This window comes from Dreissena polymorpha, chromosome 15 (assembly GCF_020536995.1).
Source record: "Dreissena polymorpha isolate Duluth1 chromosome 15, UMN_Dpol_1.0, whole genome shotgun sequence".
NCBI classification, from domain to species: Eukaryota; Metazoa; Mollusca; class Bivalvia; order Myida; family Dreissenidae; genus Dreissena; species Dreissena polymorpha.
The window spans coordinates 58,481,923-58,502,750 of NC_068369.1; the positions used below are offsets into that span (position 1 = coordinate 58,481,923).

The 20,828-nt window shown below is 34.5% G+C and overlaps 1 protein-coding gene across 1 annotated transcript in view; it reads right to left on the reverse strand.

Moving 5' to 3' along the window:
* Positions 1-20,828, reverse strand: part of LOC127860275 (uncharacterized) — a 271,820-nt gene that overhangs the window by 95,020 nt on the left and 155,972 nt on the right. Inside the window, exons 6-7 of the mRNA XM_052398273.1 lie at positions 12,712-12,834; positions 7,473-7,583 (exon numbers count right to left, since the gene is read on the reverse strand). Coding sequence (XP_052254233.1) covers positions 7,473-7,583; positions 12,712-12,834 — 234 coding nt within the window. The remainder of the gene's footprint in view (positions 1-7,472; positions 7,584-12,711; positions 12,835-20,828) is intronic.

Here is a 20,828-nt window from a genome sequence, read left to right on the forward strand (position 1 = left end):
ACAAAGTGGTCATTTACAAATTAAGTGGTCATGTCAGAACAAAGTGCCCATTAAAGTACAAAGTGATCATGTCAGTACAAAGTGGCCATTTAAGTATAAAGTGATCATGTCAGTACAAAGTGACCATTAAAGTATTAAGTGATCATGTCAGTACAAAGTGGCCATCAAAGTACGAAGTGATCATGTCAGTACAAAGTGGCCATAAAGGTACAAAGTGATCATGTCAGTACAAAGTGGCTATTAAAGTACAAAGTGATCATGTCAGTACAAAGTGGCAATTAAAGTATAAAGTGACCATGTTAGTACAAAGTGGCCATTAAAGTACAAAGTGGTCATGTCAGTACAAAGTGACCATTAAAGTACAAAGTGATCATGTCAGTACAAAGTGGCCATTAAAGTATAAAGTGATCATGTCAGTACAAAGTGGCCATTAACGTACAAAGTGGTCATGTCAGTACAAAGTGGCAATTAAAGTACAAAGTGATCATGCCAGTAAAAAGTGGCCATTAAAGTACAAATTGATCATGTCAGTATAAAGTAGCCATTAACATATTAAGTGATCATGTCAGTACAAAGTGGCCATTAAAGTACAAAGTGATCATGTCAGTACAAAGTGGCCATTAAAGTATAAAGTGATCATGTTAGTAAAAAGTGGCCATTAAAGTACAAAGTGATCATGTTAGTACAAAGTGACCATTAAAGTATAAAAAGATCATGTCAGTACAAAGAAGCCATTAACGTATTAAGTGATCATGTCAGTACAAAGTGGCCATCAAAGTTCAAAGTGATCATGTCAGTACAAAGTGGCCATTAATGAATTAAGTGGTCATGTCAGTACAAAGTGGCCATTAAAGTACAAAGTGATCATGTCAGTACAAAGTGGCCATTAAAGTACAAAGTGATCATGTCAGTACAAAGTGGCCATTTAAGTACAAAGTGATCATGTCAGTACAAAGTGGCCATTAAAGTATAAAGTGATCATGTCAGTACAAAGTGGCCATAAAGGTACAAAGTGATCATGTCAGTACAAAGTGGCTATTAAAGTACAAAGTGATCATGTCAGTACAAAGTGACCATTAAAGTATAAAGTGATCATGTTAGTACAAAGTGGCCATTAAAGTACAAAGTGGTCATGTCAGTACAAAGTGACCATTAAAGTACAAAGTGATCATGTCAGTACAAAGAGGCCATTAAAGTATAAAGTGATCATGTCAGTACAAAGTGGCCATTAAAGTACAAAGTGGTCATGTCAGTACAAAGTGGCAATTAAAGTACAAAGTGATCATGCCAGTAAAAAGTGGCCATTAAAGTACAAATTGATCATGTCAGTATAAAGTAGCCATTAACATATTAAGTGATCATGTCAGTACAAAGTGGCCATTAAAGTACAAAGTGATCATGTCAGTACAAAGTGGCCATTAAAGTATAAAGTGATCATGTTAGTAAAAAGTGGCCATTAAAGTACAAAGTGATCATGTCAGTACAAAGTGACCATTAAAGTATAAAAAGATCATGTCAGTACAAAGAAGCCATTAACGTATTAAGTGATCATGTCAGTACAAAGTGGCCATCAAAGTTCAAAGTGATCATGTCAGTACAAAGTGGCCATTAATGAATTAAGTGGTCATGTCAGTACAAAGTGGCCATTAAAGTACAAAGTGATCATGTCAGTACAAAGTGGCCATTAAAGTATAAAGTGATCATGGCAGTACAAAGTGGCCATCAAAGTACAAAGTGATCATGTCAGTACAAAGTGGCTATAAAAGTACAAAATGATCATGTCAGTACAAAGTGGCCACTAAAGTACAAAGTGATCATGTCAAAACCTGGCCCCGTGTTCACAAAACGATTTTGCAATCGAAAATCGATTTTAACTGACATCGATTTTCATTTTTGCCTATCAACTACAATGGAAATCCATTTTCAATGACAAGCAAAATCGATTTTCGATTGCAAAAAATGTTTTGTGAACACGGGGCCAGACTTCCAAAAACTCAAAAGCCTTCAGTAAGACATTTGGTCTGACTGGTATATATCGTATTTCTTCACTTGCAAGGCAGGTTTTTTTCCTGATTTTTCAAGGCATATTTGGGGGTCATCTTATGAGAGCATCCTAAAAAAAACTTAGGTTTTTTTTACCAATATTTGTGAAGTGATAACCGTATTTATGATGAAGAAAAGAAACTACTTTCGTTCAGATAAATGATTTGCTGCTTATATCCTTGCGTTATTATATGTTACTAATGATATGTCTGTTTGGAATACTCGCGAGTTTATTATCAAACAAGACTATTGCCAAGCAATAAAAGTCCCCTACCAGCTCCACCATTGTCAGAAATTCCACCATTGTCAGAATATTTTTTTTTATTTGTTGCCATAGCAACCAGATTTTTTGACGTAGGAACAAAATGAAATGACGTGCATAATGTCCATTTTGCCATCTATCCATGTCCAGGTTTCATGAAAAAATATTAAGAACTTTTAAAGTTATCGCAGGATCCAGAAAACCACCAATTTCTAGTCTATTTGTTGCCATAGCAACCAGAATTTTTGACGTAGGAACAAAATGAAATGACGTGCATAATGTCCATACTGCCATCTATTCGTGTTCCAAGTTTCATGAAAAAATATTAAAAACTTTTAAAGTTATCGCAGGATCCAGAAAACCACCATTTTCAGCAGTATTTTTAGTCTATTTGTTGCCATAGCAACCAGAATTTTTAGACGTAGGAACAAAATGAAATGACATGCATAATGTCCATATTGCCATCTATCCATGTTCCAAGTTTCATGAAATTTTTTTAGTTATTGCAGGATCCAGAAAAGTGTGCCGGACGGACAGACAGAGCACAAACCATAAGTCCCCTCTGGTGAAACCGGTAGGGGACTAGTAAAAGTTAAAAATATAAATTTATTTAAGCAAATTCATGGTTCAAACAGAAATCTCAAACCTAAATTCAAGCACTTTTCAAGGACTTTCCAAGACCAGATATTCATTTTCAAATCCGTAAACTGTACGCTAGTTTCCTTTAAATAAAATGCCTTTTCCATTTGCTTGGATTGGTCTTTCTTGTTTAAACTTTCATCAAAAGACACTGAGTACTGAGACACTGAGTACTGAGACACTGAGTACTGTCCACTAATTAAGTTATAGAACTATCAAGTACAGTTTTGAAATGTTCAGCTAGCCCCAAAACAGCCACATAATTATGCTTTGCTATGGTACTGTCATGGAACACAACCTGAAAAAACTTTGTAATGTTTTTATTGGAATTAAAGGATGGTTGTGTGCAAACGGTATAAATACCCAAAATACTTTCGCGTTCAACATATCATTTTTTATGACGAATTTGTCTATGGATGTCTGCGAGTTTGATACTACAGCTGAAAGTTGCGAAGGTCCTGGAATTTGAATCTTCTATCTGCACACTCTCTGCATGTGGCTGTGCCTTCCTGGTTCGACACAGATGGGCTGTTGTTTTTAAGTCTGTTTTAGATTTAACAGTTTTAACAATAGTACCTTCCTGTTTAACAAAAAACACATCCCAGGAACCCTGTTTGCTTCTCAATTTCATGTTTTCTTTGAGGGTTTTCATTTTCTTGTGGCTTTTCAAAGCGCTTTCCTCCATACCCCCGACATCAATGGTCTTCGTACAGACCCAACAATGTGCTTTTCGAATGTCATTTGTTTTCTGTACCCAGGAATATTCAGTTAACCACCCTGGTTTGAAACGACACTTCCCCATTGCTGCGTTTTCACTCGCGAAAATTGATCACAATGGAGAACCTCTGACGTAGCACACATAATCTGTGACGTGTACACATTACATTTCGTACTCAATATTGTACGAAACTTATATTTTGTACTCAACTTTTTGCGCGAAGGAATCTATGATACATTTTCGTAATATTTCCCATAAGAACGATTTAAGTTTGTAATTAAAGCCATGATAAAAGTAATTTTGAGCAGAAATAAACATTTTCAAGGCTTTTTTACATGAACTAAGCACTTTTTAAGCACTGTTTTAAGGCCAACCTTTGTTCAAGGGCTTTTCAAGCCTAGGACTCGTTTTCAAGCACTTTTCAAGCCCTGTGCGAACCCTGGCAAATGTGTAAAAATGCGTAACTACTGTTATCATCATTCTAGTATTCTATTATTTTCTATTTGCAGCAAAATATTTACTTCTGATCGTTGCTACTGTGGCTGTGAAGAATCAGCTTTTGATCACTTATGTGATTTATTTGAATAAATCGGTTGGAGGCATTTGTTGTAAAAAAAAAACAATTAACATTTCTTTAATTGATATGAATATATTGTCTATCATTTTCATTATAATAAACATGACTATTGTCAAGTAATATGGTCCCCTACTGGTGAAACTCCACCCTTTTCAGCAATATTTCTAGTCTATTTGTTGCCATAGCAACCAGAATTCTTGACGTAGGAACAAAATGAAATGACGTGAATGATCACTGTATTGTCATGTCTCAAGTTTTATGAAAAAATATAAAGAACTTTTAAAGTTATCACAGGATCCACCATTTTCAGCAATATTTTTCGTCTATTTGTTGCCATAGCAACCAGAATTCTTGCCGTTGGAACAAAATGAAATGACGTGCATAATCTCCATATTGCCATCTGTCCATGTTTCAAGTTTCAAGACAAAAATATGAAGAACTTCTAAAGTTATCGCAGGATCCAGAAAAGTGTGACTGACTGACAGACTCAGGAACACACAGAGTGCAAACCTTAAGTCCCCTCCAGTTTCACTGGTAGAGGACAATAATGTTTTGCATATTTTGTTCTATATTCATGGAATGCAGGTTAACGAAAGTTATGCTTTATTATCTGTATCTTTATTTTTCAAAATAAAGCACCTATTTGTTTCAGTATTTACAAAGAAAAGGGCTTCTAATTACAACAAGGGACTGTTTGTAAAACATTCATGTCCCCCATATGGGCATTCAGTTGAAGTGGCAGCCATTGTGTGAATACGTTTTTTGTCACTGTGTCTTGAGTAATCATCAGGAAACCATTTTACTGTTTCAAGTCACTGTGACCTTGACCTTTGACCTAGTGACTGGAAAATTATTAGGGGTCATCTGCCAGTCATGATCAATGTACCTATGAAGTTTCATGATCCTAGGCGTAAGCATTCTTGAGTCATCATCTGGAAACCACTTTACTATATGGAGTCACTGTGACCTTTGACCTAGTGACCTGAAAATCAATAGGGGTCATCTGCCAGTCATGATCAATGTACTCATGAAGTTTCATGATCCTAGGCGTAAGCATTCTTGAGTTATCATCCAGAAACCAGTTTACTTTTTCGAGTTACTGTGACCTTGACCTTTGACCTAGTGACCTGAAAATCGATAGGGGTCATCTGCCAGTCATTATCAATGTTCCTATGAAGTTTCATGATCTGAGGCGTAAGCATTCTATCAGAAAACCATTTTACTGTTTCGAGTCACTGTGACCTTGACCTTTGACCTAGTGACCTGAATATTAATATGGGTCATCTGCCAGTAATGATCAATGTTCCTATGAAGTTTCATGATCCCAGGCGTAAGCATTCTTGAGTTATCATCTGGAAACCATTTTACTGTTTTGAGTCCCTGTAATCTTGACCTTTGACCTAGTGACCTGAAAATCAATAGGGGTCATCTGCCAGTCATGATCAATGTACCTATGAAGTTTCATGATCCTAGGCCTAAATATTCATGAGTTATCATCCGGAAACCATTTTACTATTTCGAGTCTCTACGACCTTGACCTTTGACCAAGTGACCTGAAAATCAATAGGGGTCATCTGCCAGTCATGATCAATGTACCTATGAAGTTTCATGATCCTAGGTGTAAGCGTTCTTGAGTTATCATCCGGAAACCATCTGGTGGACAGACCGAAGAGGCCGACATACAAACAGACTGACCGACCGACATGTGCAAAACAATAAACCCCCTTTTCTTCGAACGGGGGCATAAATATGGGGAAATTAATGTTGGAGAGTAATAATTGTTACAAAAAAACACTTGTCAATGTCCCATTAAACTCCCATTGTTGTGCAAACACTATTGTCATAGATGACAGTTTGTTTATTGCAGATTGACTCTCAACATGTGAACCCGTAATATAGCCGTTAATTTGTTAATTGGCAGTTTTATTGACACAATTAGAGATAGTATTGACCCCTTACAGACCTCTTACAGATGGCTTGGTGCTACAAACAGCTAGCAACTAACTGTCAGGCGATACTCTTGTTTATTAAGCCGTTAATTGGGTGTTAAATGGACACAGTTGGCATTATACCTCCAACACTAATCAAGATAAACTGACTTTACCGATAACGAGCTTTCTTGGTGTATTGTTCTTACAAACAAAATGGCCGACCAACAAATTTTGACTATTGAAATTTAACCGATTTTTGTCCTTAAAAAATTTCCCTGTCTTATGAGCGAGGCCATGCAAAATACATCCGATCTGGGACCTTAAGTTGGGGTCTCGTCTTATAGTCAATCCGTCTTACAATTGAAGAAATACAGTAAGTTGTCTGTCAGACCTTAGGTTAGTTTGTCAGACCAAAGAAAATTCGTGAATTTGAATGTTTCTCACACATGGCCGTAGGTCCAATAAAGTTTCGGGAAGTCTGCAGTACAAAGGGGGCATAAAAAAAAAAAGTAATAATGATTGTTCAAAGAGATCATGATAGTTTAAGTAGTCATAAGATAAAAGACAGGTAACTGATAATTCAAATTGACCATGATAGTACGAAGTGGTAATAAAAGTATAAAGTGGTAATGCTAGTAAGAAGTGAACATGAAAGTACAGAGTGGTCATGTCAGTACAAAGCGGTAATGTCAGTACAAAGTGGTCATGAAAGTACAAGTTTTCATGATAGTAAAAAGTGGACATGTCAGTACAAGTGGTCACAATAGTAACAAGAAGAGCAAAGGTCCAAGGTAGCTAATCTGAGAACAAAAGTTACTTAACAAAACTATGAAGCTTTTATGATGTATGTGTCATAAATTTGTCTTCTGACCTTGCTTTTTACCTGGGACCATCTAAAACAAAGCTGAGATATAATTAGAACAAAGGTATTGATAAAATTGTAAGCTGATTGGGAAAAAACATCACATCATCTAGATACAACTTCTGACCAAATGTGGTGAAGATCGGATGAAAACTACTTGAATTAGAGAGATGACACCATGCTGAATATTAAAAAATGCACTAAGTGACCCCATGACATAGTTTTTGGCCTGGCATGGCCCATGTTCGAACTTGGCCTCGAGATCATCTGGATAAAACTTCTGACCAAGTTTGGTGAAGATTGGATGAAAACTACTTGAATTAGAGAGCGGACACGGACCGACCGACAAGTTCACTCCTATATACCCCCCTTAAACTTCGTTTGTGGGGGTATAATTAAGACTAAGTATATTATAATCTAAAGCAAGATGTTAGATTTACCTGTACAGTCATCAAGGCCATAAACTAAGCCAACCATGATTGCCGACCAAACCACAGCAACGTAGTTTGCAAAATTTACAATCCTCATCAGCCACACCCACACTGAAAGCACTGAAACAACATGACAATAACATTATAAAGAGCGTCCCAGATTTTACTGTTTGGATATCTTTAAAACTGATGAAACTACTTGTGACTTTTTTAAGTGATTTTTTTAGTGGGGTAGGGGTGGATAGGGTAAATCATTCCATTCATGATAATTACAGTTTTGACAAGCACTGCCTCCATTATGACCTTTGAGTACTTCAATAACCTGAACCTACAGGTTTATGCAGGCACCATGTGACTGAGCCAAGTAGTTTTAGCTGTTTAACCAAGCTTTTCACCTAAAATGACTTTAATATAATGACAGCAGACTCAAATGAATACATTTGAATCTTTCATTGGCTGATTCGAGAGAAATCCCCAATAACTTTGGCCACATCACTGCGTCTCTGTACAGCATAAGATGCAACACTGTTCAGAGTAATGAATTCCGGACTATTCTCTGCGTGTTCACACGACACATAGACACAAATTTTGGCCCAGTTATAATAACACTTTAAAATCCATCTCGGTCACTAAATTGTCAGGGGAAGACATAATGGACTATCAATAAACTTTGAGTAGTGGTGTTTAATATCTAAACCACAAATCTTTCCTGAAAGCCTGAATAGACTAACAAAATTTGCCAGTTTGTTATAAATAACATATTGTGCTTAGATATTCCATTACAAGACACAAAGAGATTTTTAAAGATCTGTGTCATGTGAAAATGGTTCTTATGCCATATGCACCAGTGTAGCACAGTCTGGTTAAGAGATACCAAATGAGACCATGAAACCTAGCAGTGATTTTTATTGCCCAAAATTACCGCCGATATTCGGCTGCTTCCCAATTGCAAAAAATGACGTTTTTCCCCAAAAATCTGACCAAATTTTCCCATAAATCTGACCAAATTTTCCCAATTAAGCTAATAAGATTACAATGTCATTTAGCGTTAATTTTGTAGAACGAGTGCCGATCAAGCTCGTCGAGTATTCGCCGAATGACAACTGACTTACGCGAATGTAGCCGAATACGATTTGACGTTGCTATCCACACATCTCTCTCTATATTGCGGAGGATACCGACAATAGTCATTACACATGTCCAAGATGGCGGCAAGCAGACAAGAAGTTTGCGATGAGCAGAAAAATGATAAATAACACTAAAATTAACAGCAGATATCACATGGTTATAAGGAGATAATTTAATGTGTAAGTCAATTAACGTAAACTACTATATTTGAGATGAACAACAACAAATATTTATTAGATATGTTCACAGTGAATGTGCGTCACGGAAATCTGTGTTGGGAAATTGGAGTTCACAAAGTTAAAGCATTTAAGACAAGAACCTTTCGAAAATGGAAAGAGACAAACCTGATTTGATTTATATGTTAGTGGATCTGTGTATATTCAGATTCATATGCATATTCTTCTTTATTATGTTTGTCACGCTGTTTAGTTTGGTGAAATAGCATTGAACTGAGGATGTCAATTGTGCAAGATATTAAAAGGTAAACAAATGAAATGTATTATTTTAGCTCCATTTAATACAACATTAACACAGCAAGTACACAAAAGCGTGTTTGTTAATATTTGTGTAAATGTTTTCACCATATCACAGGGTTCGCCAAAACCGTCGGTCCGCCGGTCCTGACCGGCAAATTTTTCTCAGGACCGACAAGTGATTTAAGATAATCGGTCCGACTGACCGACACAATCGATGGAAAATGGTTTCAAAAAGATCACTCAAAGTGTATAATATGCTATTGGATTAATAGAAGGTAAATGCTTTTTGTTCAACTTCTGTCAAAATCCTTTTTTTCTTACCTTCATTTTGATGTTTTGATGTTTAAAGTTGGATTAGAATTGACTATCACATGCGAGTTCAAAATCAATGGTCTTTGTTTAAAAAAGCAACCGAGTGCGTCCGCCATTTTGTTTGTTCCATTTAATTTCTCCACAACAAAAAACGCATGAAAACTTGTTTCAACAGGCATTTGTGAGCATTTCTGTTAAATAGTTTCATTATTATATTGTTCTGGGAAGGATATATTTTAATTTACACACCAACAATTTCTGAAATCTAAATTAGATTTTTCACCCAATTTACTATATTTCGGATATTTTAAAATTCGGACATAGGGATATTTATGTTTTGATTTGTTGTTGATAGTTTGTAGCAATATGTTTTGTGTTATTTCAGACAACAAGAATGGATGGTGGTAATTATCATGTGCCTTTCAATCAAGAAATAGGTGTGAAAGACATTCATTAAATTGAACCTGGAAATCAACCACCTCAGCTAAGAGAAAATATTTTAACAAAAGGTGTTTTTTAGAACTTGTGAAATTGGCTAATAAACAGAAATTGATGTCATCCAAAGTAGTGTGAATGGGTGTGTGCAATTAAGTCAAACTTGATTGGATGTCACCCTAACTTTTCAAGAACACTGATTTGTAGAGCTGTGCAGGCTAAAAAAAAAATTTGACAAAAAGAAGTCTAAAAAGAATACCTTTGATTTATATGTGGTATATTATTAATATAATAATTGTTTAATTATATCGACTTTCGACATGTTTTTATTGTATTTTAATGTGATCAAAACCAATAAACATCTAAAATGTACTCTCTTTTGTTGTGTTTTGCTGTTATAGTTTAGTCGGACAGTGGGGCTGACAGAAACTGATTCGGACTGACAAAAATTTCAAGTCTGTCAGTCCGAATGACTGACAGATTTTTCAAGTTTTGGCGAACCCTGATATCATATTTTCATAGGGATTTGTCCCTTTGCCCCCTATGTTGTGACTAATATTAAAACTTTCTAATTTTATCAATAATGCTTATAAAAGCTTATTGCATATTTCCAATTTTCTCAATAATGCTTATAAAGCTTATTGCATAACTTTACAGTTCAACAGCTGATTGTGGATCCATGTACAAAGACATTTGTAATAAGCAGTTACTTGAACTAAGAAACCTGTTATAATGCATTCTTACTGATATAAGATTAATGGTTGTTATTAACAAGTTTGTCTCATAGCCTTTGTCATTGTATTGGTACAACATTCCATGCAAATCAACAAACATTTTCATGATGCAATATGTATTACTTATTTATCAAGGTTTCTTTATAATAGTGTTGTTTATTGTGGATTTGATTTGACAACAAATGTTTTCTGTATTGGTTTTCTATAACCACCTGGTAACGCCAATTATGCAACAAATTCCTAGGTTACACCAAACTAGTATAAAAAGGAAATGCAGACCTCCATCTGTACTGCATTCCTTCTTTGTAAATAAATGGTGTTTTTCTATTTGGCGTTGCAGGTAAGAAACTGATTTTACTACATTATATTTGATTCAATTTGTTTTACTTCAAGTTTTAAATACTTAACTGTTTTATGGTAATATAATTATTTATTCAGAATTTTTGTCAGTTTCAATGATAAGTCAGTTATGAATTTAAATGCAATAGAATTAAGTCTGTTAATTTATATCAGTTTAATAATTATGTTTGTTACAGTTTAAGTCAATTCATATTTACTTTCAAAGCGAGTGGCTCTATAGACTTAAATTCCCTATGTAATCGTGTATTAGTGATTTTAAGTAATTTGTGTATTGTATTTGTATATTTGACTGCATTCCTTCTTTGTAAATAAATGGTGTTTTTCTATTTGGCGTTGCAGTCCGGCTTCCTCCTAAACCTCCCACAGAAAAAGTTAAACTACATCAAGGAGTCGTTACATCAAAATTATTCGAGTTCAATATTCAATTTTCAAAAGACAATTCAATGAGCAAATCGTATTCCAAATAACTGAATAATATATAAACAAAACGCTTATAAACAAAACACTTCTTAACAACTTATCTTGACAACAAACTCACAACAAAAGTTGTCAAAATATTTTACTTTAAAAAACATCCTGAATTAAATTCATACTCTTAAAGAGATTATGATTAAATCATAATAGTACATGTATATTGAAGAATCTAGATTATTGCGAATTTAAAATGCATGTGGAAGGATATTAACAAAACGTTGTAAGAAGACATGAAAGCAACACTTTATAATATAAAAATGTTGTCAAACATGAACTTAGCAATTTTAATTCTGTTCTTATAATCATATTTATAACATTTCCCAATTTTATGGTTGATCACGCTATTTTCCCCAATTTCATGGTTTATTGCGCTATTTTCCCCAATTTCATGGTTTATCGCGCTATTTTTCCCAATCCAAATGCCACAGGCTGAAACAAAAAAAGCAAAAAAAATCACTGCCTAGCTTGATTTTTATAGTGGACAATGTTGCTCCAGACCCGACTGCACAATTGCATAGGCTGTGCTTTAAAAAGGCTGGCTGAAAGGCCATAAGATCCATTTCTGCATGGTGTGTCTCTGAAAGTGTGATTTGAAAGTGTTAAAAAAAACAACAGCGTGTTAACCAAATATGAACATACCAAATATTTCCATGGTGAAGAAATAAATTCATTATAAGCTATGTGAAGACACTATTGTGTGGTTTGAATATACGTGCACTTAAAAACACACATTTCATGTTGTGTATATATGACTATTAAGTGAAACAAGACTATTGCCAAGCAATATATGTCCCCTACCGGCTCCACCATTGTCAGATTTTTTTTGTTGCCATAGCAACCATAATTTTTGACGTAAGAACAAAATGAAATGATGTGCATAATGTCCATATTGCCATCTATCCATGTTTCAAGTTTAATGAAAAAATATGAAGAACTTTAAATGTTATTGCAGGATCCAGAAAAGTGTGACAGACTGACGGACACACAGAGCGCAAACCATAAGTCCCCTCCGTTGAAACCGGCAGGGGACAAAAAACAACAAAAAAACTATTTAACCTTTGTTTAAAATTTAATTATTTAGAGACATACATTTCCGAAATTTATTTCAAAGTCAGGATACACACAGAATATCTTTTTTTAAAGATATTTCTTATTTCAGTCGCTACATACAGTAAAATGGGAATGTTATAGTCTGGATGGGAAAAATAGGAATGATGGAACTTTATAACAAACTAGAAGCGCATTACATAATAAAACATGTAAAAATATCACTCATGTTTTAAAATAAAATACTTATTATATTTGAATTTAGAAAAACATCATACTCACAAGCAATGAGAACACAACAAATGATAAGAGTGGCCGCAATGTTGATACAGACGACCTGGACACCCATGTAGCTGATAAGTCCCACTGCAACATCGTATAACCACTCCCAAAAACTCTTCTTTTCTGAAAGATATAATAAACAATCTCATAAATAAATAGCATACACCAATGATTTTTTAAAAACAGAAGTTATTGATGACAAATGAATGCAGGAATACTATTTAGGGTTTCAGAAAGCATTTTCTGTTTGCTTTAATGAATTACTTTGTAAATTATATTTTTTTTTATGTTTTTTTTTTTATCAAACTTAAAAATAATGCAATCGGTTTTCTAAACAAAAACTGGTGTTATGAGATTACTGGATAAAATGCACAAATTCTACAAAACAATTATAACTCTGATGTTTATTCTTGAAAATGTATCTTTTTTACAACCCATAAATACCACTTTTGATCAGAAAATGCATACAATGTAGATAATGATGTTTAAGTAGGTCTTTTGTTTTTAATTTCAATAAGCATATAGCCTTTTTTCCAGTATTTTCAGCCACTATGTAGAGTTCATTGACTTTTTATATTGAAAGAAAACATTTTCAAGAAAAGTTAGACATTTAATTAAACATTTGATGTCTTTACAACAAAATAAAGGCAAAGTAATTGACATATCAGGTACTTCCTTAGTAAGACGACAATTCTAGGATGGCACCCTAGCAACCCAGTGATTAGTTAATATCATCCAATCAATCAGTTATGTAATCATTTTTCTAGGAAAACATTTTATGTTTGTAATATCTTTTTTAATAAATCACTAAATTCATATTGTTTTAGACTAATAAAGACAAACATACTGATTTAAAAGTGAATTCTTTGTAAGATAATTGGCATTTTATTTTACATGTGTAGCAAATTTAGCTAAAACTTTACCAAAGTTTTTTTCCAAACTACTGGTTTATATAATATTAACAAAATAAATAAAAAGAAATAACTCAAGATTTATCAGGTATGTGCCATAATTTCCAAAATAAGTGGATGGTCAAAGTTATAAGAATTTATGAAACTATCGAAAAAAAAGCTGAAATATGTGTTTTTTTTCAATATTTTATGCCCTAAATTTGAGGCATCTTTTTTAAATAATTATATAAAGAGTTTCTTACCAAAATCAAGAAAATGATACTTGTTATTTACTTATTGGTATACAACTTATTGGTATACAACAAGTGGTAGAATATTTGCAGAAAACACAAGAATTTTGATGAAAACTTGTCAGGTGAAAATTTCCTAATGGTTACTAAAATTATCAATCGTCGGTTTTCCAAAAACAAAATGACTGCACCAAAAGATTTAATATTACTGACTGTAGCTGATTGATAAATGTATTATTTTGCTTCTCATTTAAAAAAGTGACAATTTCAAGGCCGATACACTGGACATATAACATCTAGTCCTTTGGCCTATGTCTATCAATATATCTGTACGATTGGCAATTTCAGTAGCCACTCAAACAATGTTCACAGACACAAAATTTATAAAAAAATTCTTATGTTTTCCGCAAATATTCTACCACTTTCCTAGTGTATACCGATAAATAAATGATTTTCAAGTAATAGCACATTGATTTCAGTCAGGAACACTGTCTATAACCGCAAAAACAAATATTCCAAACATTTTGGTATACAATTTTTGCGATGTAAATAGCTTGCATGCAGCATGAAATTGAATGTTCTGTCTGATTAGTGTTTCGACTATCTTGATTGGGTGATTTCTGACTGTTAAATCCAACCAGAAAAGAGCTTTTAAACGTTATTTAGACCCATGTAAAGCGAAGTAATAAAGAACCACTTTTTGTTCACTACCCGAAATGTGACGTCACAAGTTGCCTCCCTTGTTGGTTCAAGCTAAAATAAATGTAGTTTCCAAGCACTGCAAATCATGGATTACGGCATTACTCTTACATATTTATTTATTTATTGTCAAAACTAGGTCATATGTCCAGAAACAGAGCAGTGGTAACTTTAAATTGCATTATCAAGCAATTCATAGTTCTCTTCCCAAAAAGCTTGCGAAAAAAAAGTGCAATGCGCATGGGTTGAAATGTACTCAAGCATGTGACTTTCTCTTTCTATCCATGGTTCAAACAGAAATCTCAAATCTAAATTCAAGCACTTTTCAAGGACTTTTCAATGCCAAATTTTCATTTTCAAGGCCAAGAACGATATGTTAGTTTCCTTTAAAAAATGCATTTTCCATTTGCTTGGATTGGTCTTTCTTGTTTAAACTTTCATCAAAAGACACTGAGTAGGGTCCACTTATAGAACTATTAAGTCAGGTTTTGAAATGTTCAGCTAGCCCCAAAACGGCCACATATGCTGTCTTGCGGTCTCCACAAGAAAATTTCTTTGCTATGGTACTGTCATGGAACATAACCTGAAATAACTTTGTAATGTTTTATTGGAATTGAAAGATTGATGTGTGCAAACGGTATGCAATACCCACAATACTTTCGCTTTCAACATATCATTTTTCGGCGTAAGCTGCATAAGCCAGCTTTTCACCTTAGCCTGACCTTTGTAAGTGTCCAATAAAATTCCAATAAAATTTCCCGCGGCTAGGTACGAATGAATACACTTCATTTATTCCATTGGCTGATTTGAGTATACCACCAGAACATTGGAAACATATCCGCGTCTTTGTAACACTGTTTTACTGTATGAAACAATTTTATCTCGAATGAAAAGGCTTAATAGATAGAACAGTTTTACACTCAATTCTCGACATCAATACAGTTTGTGCGTACACCTTTTATTTTCAGAGTATTACCAGCGCAAGAGCGTTTATACTTAAAAGGCTATGTTCTCATATTTAGTACTTACTTCCTTATTCCTGTCAACATGTTAACATGTAAAAGTATAAAGAGCAATGGAAGCGAGGCCTCACTTTAAAGCATTGCATTTCAACCCGCGAGGTATATCGGGTCAATTCGCGGACATTCAGAGTTTATATACAGGTCATCACCGGAGTTGGCGGCCAGTAAAATAATCGCTATATAATAAAGACGCTATTCGTGAACTAGGTGACCTGGAATTTTCTTTAGACCAGAAATATGTTAAATGAAGCTATTCAGCAATATAATTATGGTATGTAAATAATAGATTCTTAATGTGTTTTCAACAATACAATGATAAATATTATTGTTGATAAATTTAACAATAATTATTCGTCCATATTGCCTAATGTACTAAAGTGATATTATGAGCATGTAACAGTTTATAGGTGTCTATCGCAACCGTTGATTATTTTTGATGTTTCTACTTCATATACACTTACATTAATTAATGCAGCATCATCATACTAAAACAATATACCAGAAAGAGAAAAATAATGCATTTGAATATCAACCGTACTTTCGTTTGACAACTGATCATGCGTTTACGAGTTGAACCTAAATTTAGTTTTAGTGCAGATTTGTTCATACGACACAAAGACATGAAATTGTTTTACGGATCATTTCAGCTTACAGGACTGGGTGGGTCACGTAAGAATATCGAATATAAAATATATTTTTATAAACAACTGGTAGCAAGGTGAGTTGCAGATAATTAATCAGTAACCACATTTTAACTAACTATTTTGACCTGTTAATTCTTTTCAGCTCAATTCAACAGTGCAAAATGCCCACAATATCACTTTAAGCATTAGCACGATGATAATTGATACTGTTAATAATCGAATCAAATAGCAATGCCCGACAAACCACTAAAACAGGTTTGTTCGAAGAACGCGCCTATAAATACGGATACTTCTCGTGTGGCTGGTTGACTCATATGTTTAAATTTCACTTCCATTCTTCTTTTGGTTTTCTGTTTTGTATCTATAGGTTTATGACCAGCAATATGTTATAATGTAAAATAAGCCGCGAAAACTCCCCGTAACATCCCGTACTGCGTGTGATGCAGCTAAGAACTGCACAGAAAAAGACATTCGCTATACTTGATCTCATTCATTAAACTATTTACGCCGTATATCTTTTTTAAAGATATTTCTTGTTTGTAATAAATTTGTCTATGGATGTCTGCGAGTTTGATACTGCTGCTGATGGTTGTGAAGGTCCTGGAATTTGGATATCTTCTATCTGCACACTCTCTGTGGCTGCGCCTTCCTGGTTCGACACAGATGGGCTGTTGTTGATTATGTCTGTTTTAGATTTAACAGTTGTAACAATAGTACCTTCCTTTTTCACAAAAAACACATCGCAGGAACCCTGTTTGCTTCTCAATTTCATGTTTTCTTTGTGGGCTTTCCCTTTCTCTTGGCTTTTCAAAGCGCTTTCCCCCATCCCCCGACATCAATGGTCTTCATACAGACCCGACAATGTGCTTTTCGAATGTCATTTGTTTTCTGTACCCAAGAATATTCAGTTAACCACCCTGGTCTGAAACGACACTTCCCCATCACAGCGTTTTCAATCGCGAAAATTGAGCACAATGGAGAACCTCTGATGTAGTACACATAATCTGTGACGTGTACACATAAGGTTTCGTACTCAATAGTGTACGAAACTTATATTTCGTACTCAACTTTTTGTGGGAAGGAATTTATGATAAATTTTCGTAATATTTCCCTTAAGAACGATTTAAGTTTATAATTAAAGCGTTGATAATAGTAATTTTGAGCAGAAATAAACATTTTCAAGGCTTTTTACATGAAATAAGCACTTTTCAAGCACTTTTTCAAGGCCAACCTTTGTTCAAGGACTTTTCAAGCCTAGGACTCGTTTTCAAGCACTTTTCAAGCCCTGTGCGAACCCTGCTATGCCTTGTCCCACTGGGCGCTTAAAGTTGGAAGGGTGAGCATTTTAATATATGGAAAAAGTTACTACCATGTTAACTAAACAGACTAAAAAGCCCGGGAATTGTTGCACAGGTCCTTTGCTTATAACGTAGGTACATTTATCTCTCCAAAAGATATTGTCGTTCTTTCTATTTCACATATTTTTAGATGCTGAAGATCAAATCTACTCATTTGATTTGAAACAGATTCCCAAGACCCATAGGAATCAAAATGCATTAACCCTTGACCAAACAACACATTTTGGACTTTCCCAATTTGAAAGAGGTTGCAGACGTCAATTTAATTAAAATGGAATATGAAGGAAATGATCAGGTAGGGTAGAAATAATTGTGATAAAAGGAGAAATTGCTCATCAACCAACACATCCCTAAGACCAACAGGCCTGAGAATATTATGATAATCTAAAGATTATTTCTTTATATTTATAAATGTATTTAATTAAGTAATACATTTGACTCCTAAGATCAATTCATAACTTATATTAAGAAAATTATAAAATGGTCAGAAATATATATGGATTGTTGAGCAATTGACAATCATATCCACAATTCATGAGTCACGATTCACAAATGGAACAATAAATCATTAGTTATTAAAAAGCAGCATATACGATAGTTAAGAACATTGCACTTCATTAATTTCAACACCTTCTCTTGGATACAAAGTTTGAGTTTACCGTGCAGTATCATATACACTGTAACTCCAATATAACGGGGATGACGGGGTCCAAACCACGCAACAGCGTTATAAACGGACAGCGTTATAAGTTTTGAGCTTATTTATTTAAGAGGGCTATAAAAACAGGTAAAGTATAGCCTATAATATAGGTCCTGTGTATTGTCATGCTGTGTTGTCATCCGCAAATACATGCATATTAAACCGAATCGAACAATAACAGTATACATACCGCTTTTCTAACGTGCAGATTTATCCGATAATCCAATATAATTACAACATCACTTACGAAAAAATAATGTTAAACATTTATGACAAGAAATATGTTTACGAATTTCGTAAACAAATTCATATGCCTACGCCATTTTTCAGAAAAATTAGTACAGTGCATTATGGGACACAGCTTTCATTGGACGAGCAAATTTAAATTTAGATTGAATGCAATACGATACATGTACAAAGAAATATATTATTGCCTCATACGCAGCATGTAAAAAACGTGCTTTCCTTGGACTTTCTGATAACGGGCACAAATTTAAGTGCATCTCTGTTAACCATTACACTGCGTTAGCATGTAAATAAAACGCAGGATTTTTAAATTTCTTTTTCGTAAACGTACTGAAACATTAAACACACACACAGATATTTTTATTTATCAAGCATGTGTAACATATAATAAACGATAACACACTTACACAGGCATAGTTTATACAATGAAATACAATACACGATAAATACAAAACATAAACAGGTAATCGTTTTAAATAATTTTAATTTGATAATTATTCCGCTTGCACTTGCCTCATTGAAATTAGCGCACTGAACCGCTCTGATAGGGAATACATGTAATAAACACGGACTCGCGAGTTTTCACACCTTCATTGACATTACACAACAGATTAACACCAATTAGCTGTCAAGTGTCGTTTAACCTCTAATCGATTAAAATCAGTTAAACGGACGGATAAAGCAATCAAGCTGTGATCGCTGGCTTCTTTAAATTTTCTGAAAATACATGAAGTTGCATAAGGATTTGAATCAGAAATGGAAGGTTGGAGAAAAAACGGGATCCAAGGACCCCCCGCGTTATATTGGACACAGCGTTATAACGGACCGCACTATATTGGAGTTAGAGTGTATTGACTTTTCTTGAAATATTTATGTTCATATGGGAGTGTGTTTTTAAAATCAAAAATAAATTATTAAACTGGTTTTAACACTACAAAAAAGACATGAAATTAACATGTCATCCAAAATATTTTGATCTGGATATATGGTCACTTTCGACATATTTAAATAAAACCCGACTTTTTTCAGTTTATCAGAAAAACATTCATAACACATGTTCTTACTTCAATGCCTTTGTAAGCAGTCACCATCTGACCTAAAATGGCACTTAATGACAGGGTTTTATCTCATGTTTACAAGATGTTGATGTTGTTGTTGGTCACAGCCAAACGGCCGCAGTAATCTCCACTGGTAAATGTCATATGTTCAGTTTTGTGACCCCCGGGGCAGGGTCAAATTTGAGCCCAGGGGCATAATTTGAACAATTTTGGTAGAGGACTATTAGATATCACTACATACCAAATTTAGTAGCCCTAGGCTCTATAATTAAGAACAAGAAGATTTTTAAAGTTTGCACAAAATAGGCCTTATTTAAGCATATGTTCATTTTTGTGACCCCTGGGGCAAGGTCAAATTTGTTCCTAGGGGCATAATTTGAACAAACTAAGTAGAGAACTATTAGATGTCACTACCTACCGAATTTGGTAGAAATAGGCCCAATGGTTATGGACAAGAAGATTTTTATTTTATATTTCGCAAAATGGGCCCAATATAAGCATATGTTTCATTTTGTGAACCCTGGGGAACGGTCAAATTTGATCCCAGGGGCTTAATTTGAACAAACTTGGTAGAGGACTATAAGATGTCATTACATACCAAATTTGGTAGCCCTATGCCATACGGTTATGGATGGACAAGAAGATTTTTAAAGTTTGCACAAAATAGGCCTTATATAAGCAAATTTGGGATATTTTGACCCCCCAGGGCAGGGTCAAATTTGATCCCAGGGGCATAATTTGAACAAACTTAGTAGAGGACTATTAGATGTCATTATATACCAAATTTGGTAGCCCTAGGCCCAATGGTTATGGACGATCGGATTTTTAAAGTTTTCACAAAAAAGGCCTTATAAAAGCAAATTTTCAATTTTTTGACCCCCCGGGGCAGGGTCAAATTTGACCCCAGGGGCATAATTTGAACAAACTTGGTAGAGGACTATAAGATGTCACTACATACCAAATTTGGTAGCCCTTGGCCCAATGGTTATGGACAAGAGGATTTTTAAAGTTTTCACAAAATAGGCCTTATACACTACGCGACCCGTGAATTTTTGCCGCGATTCTGGCATCACTGCAATCAATGCAATGTGACAAAATCAAGGTGATTCCGAGCGACAAGAAAATTTGGGTGATGTCTCGGCGACTCCACGGTGACCGTCGCGCGATGTTTCTCGCTGTTACGCAATCAGCGCAAATCACCGCGAACCGCCGTGGTTCACCTTTTTGAGCGATTTACTTTGAGGGTTAC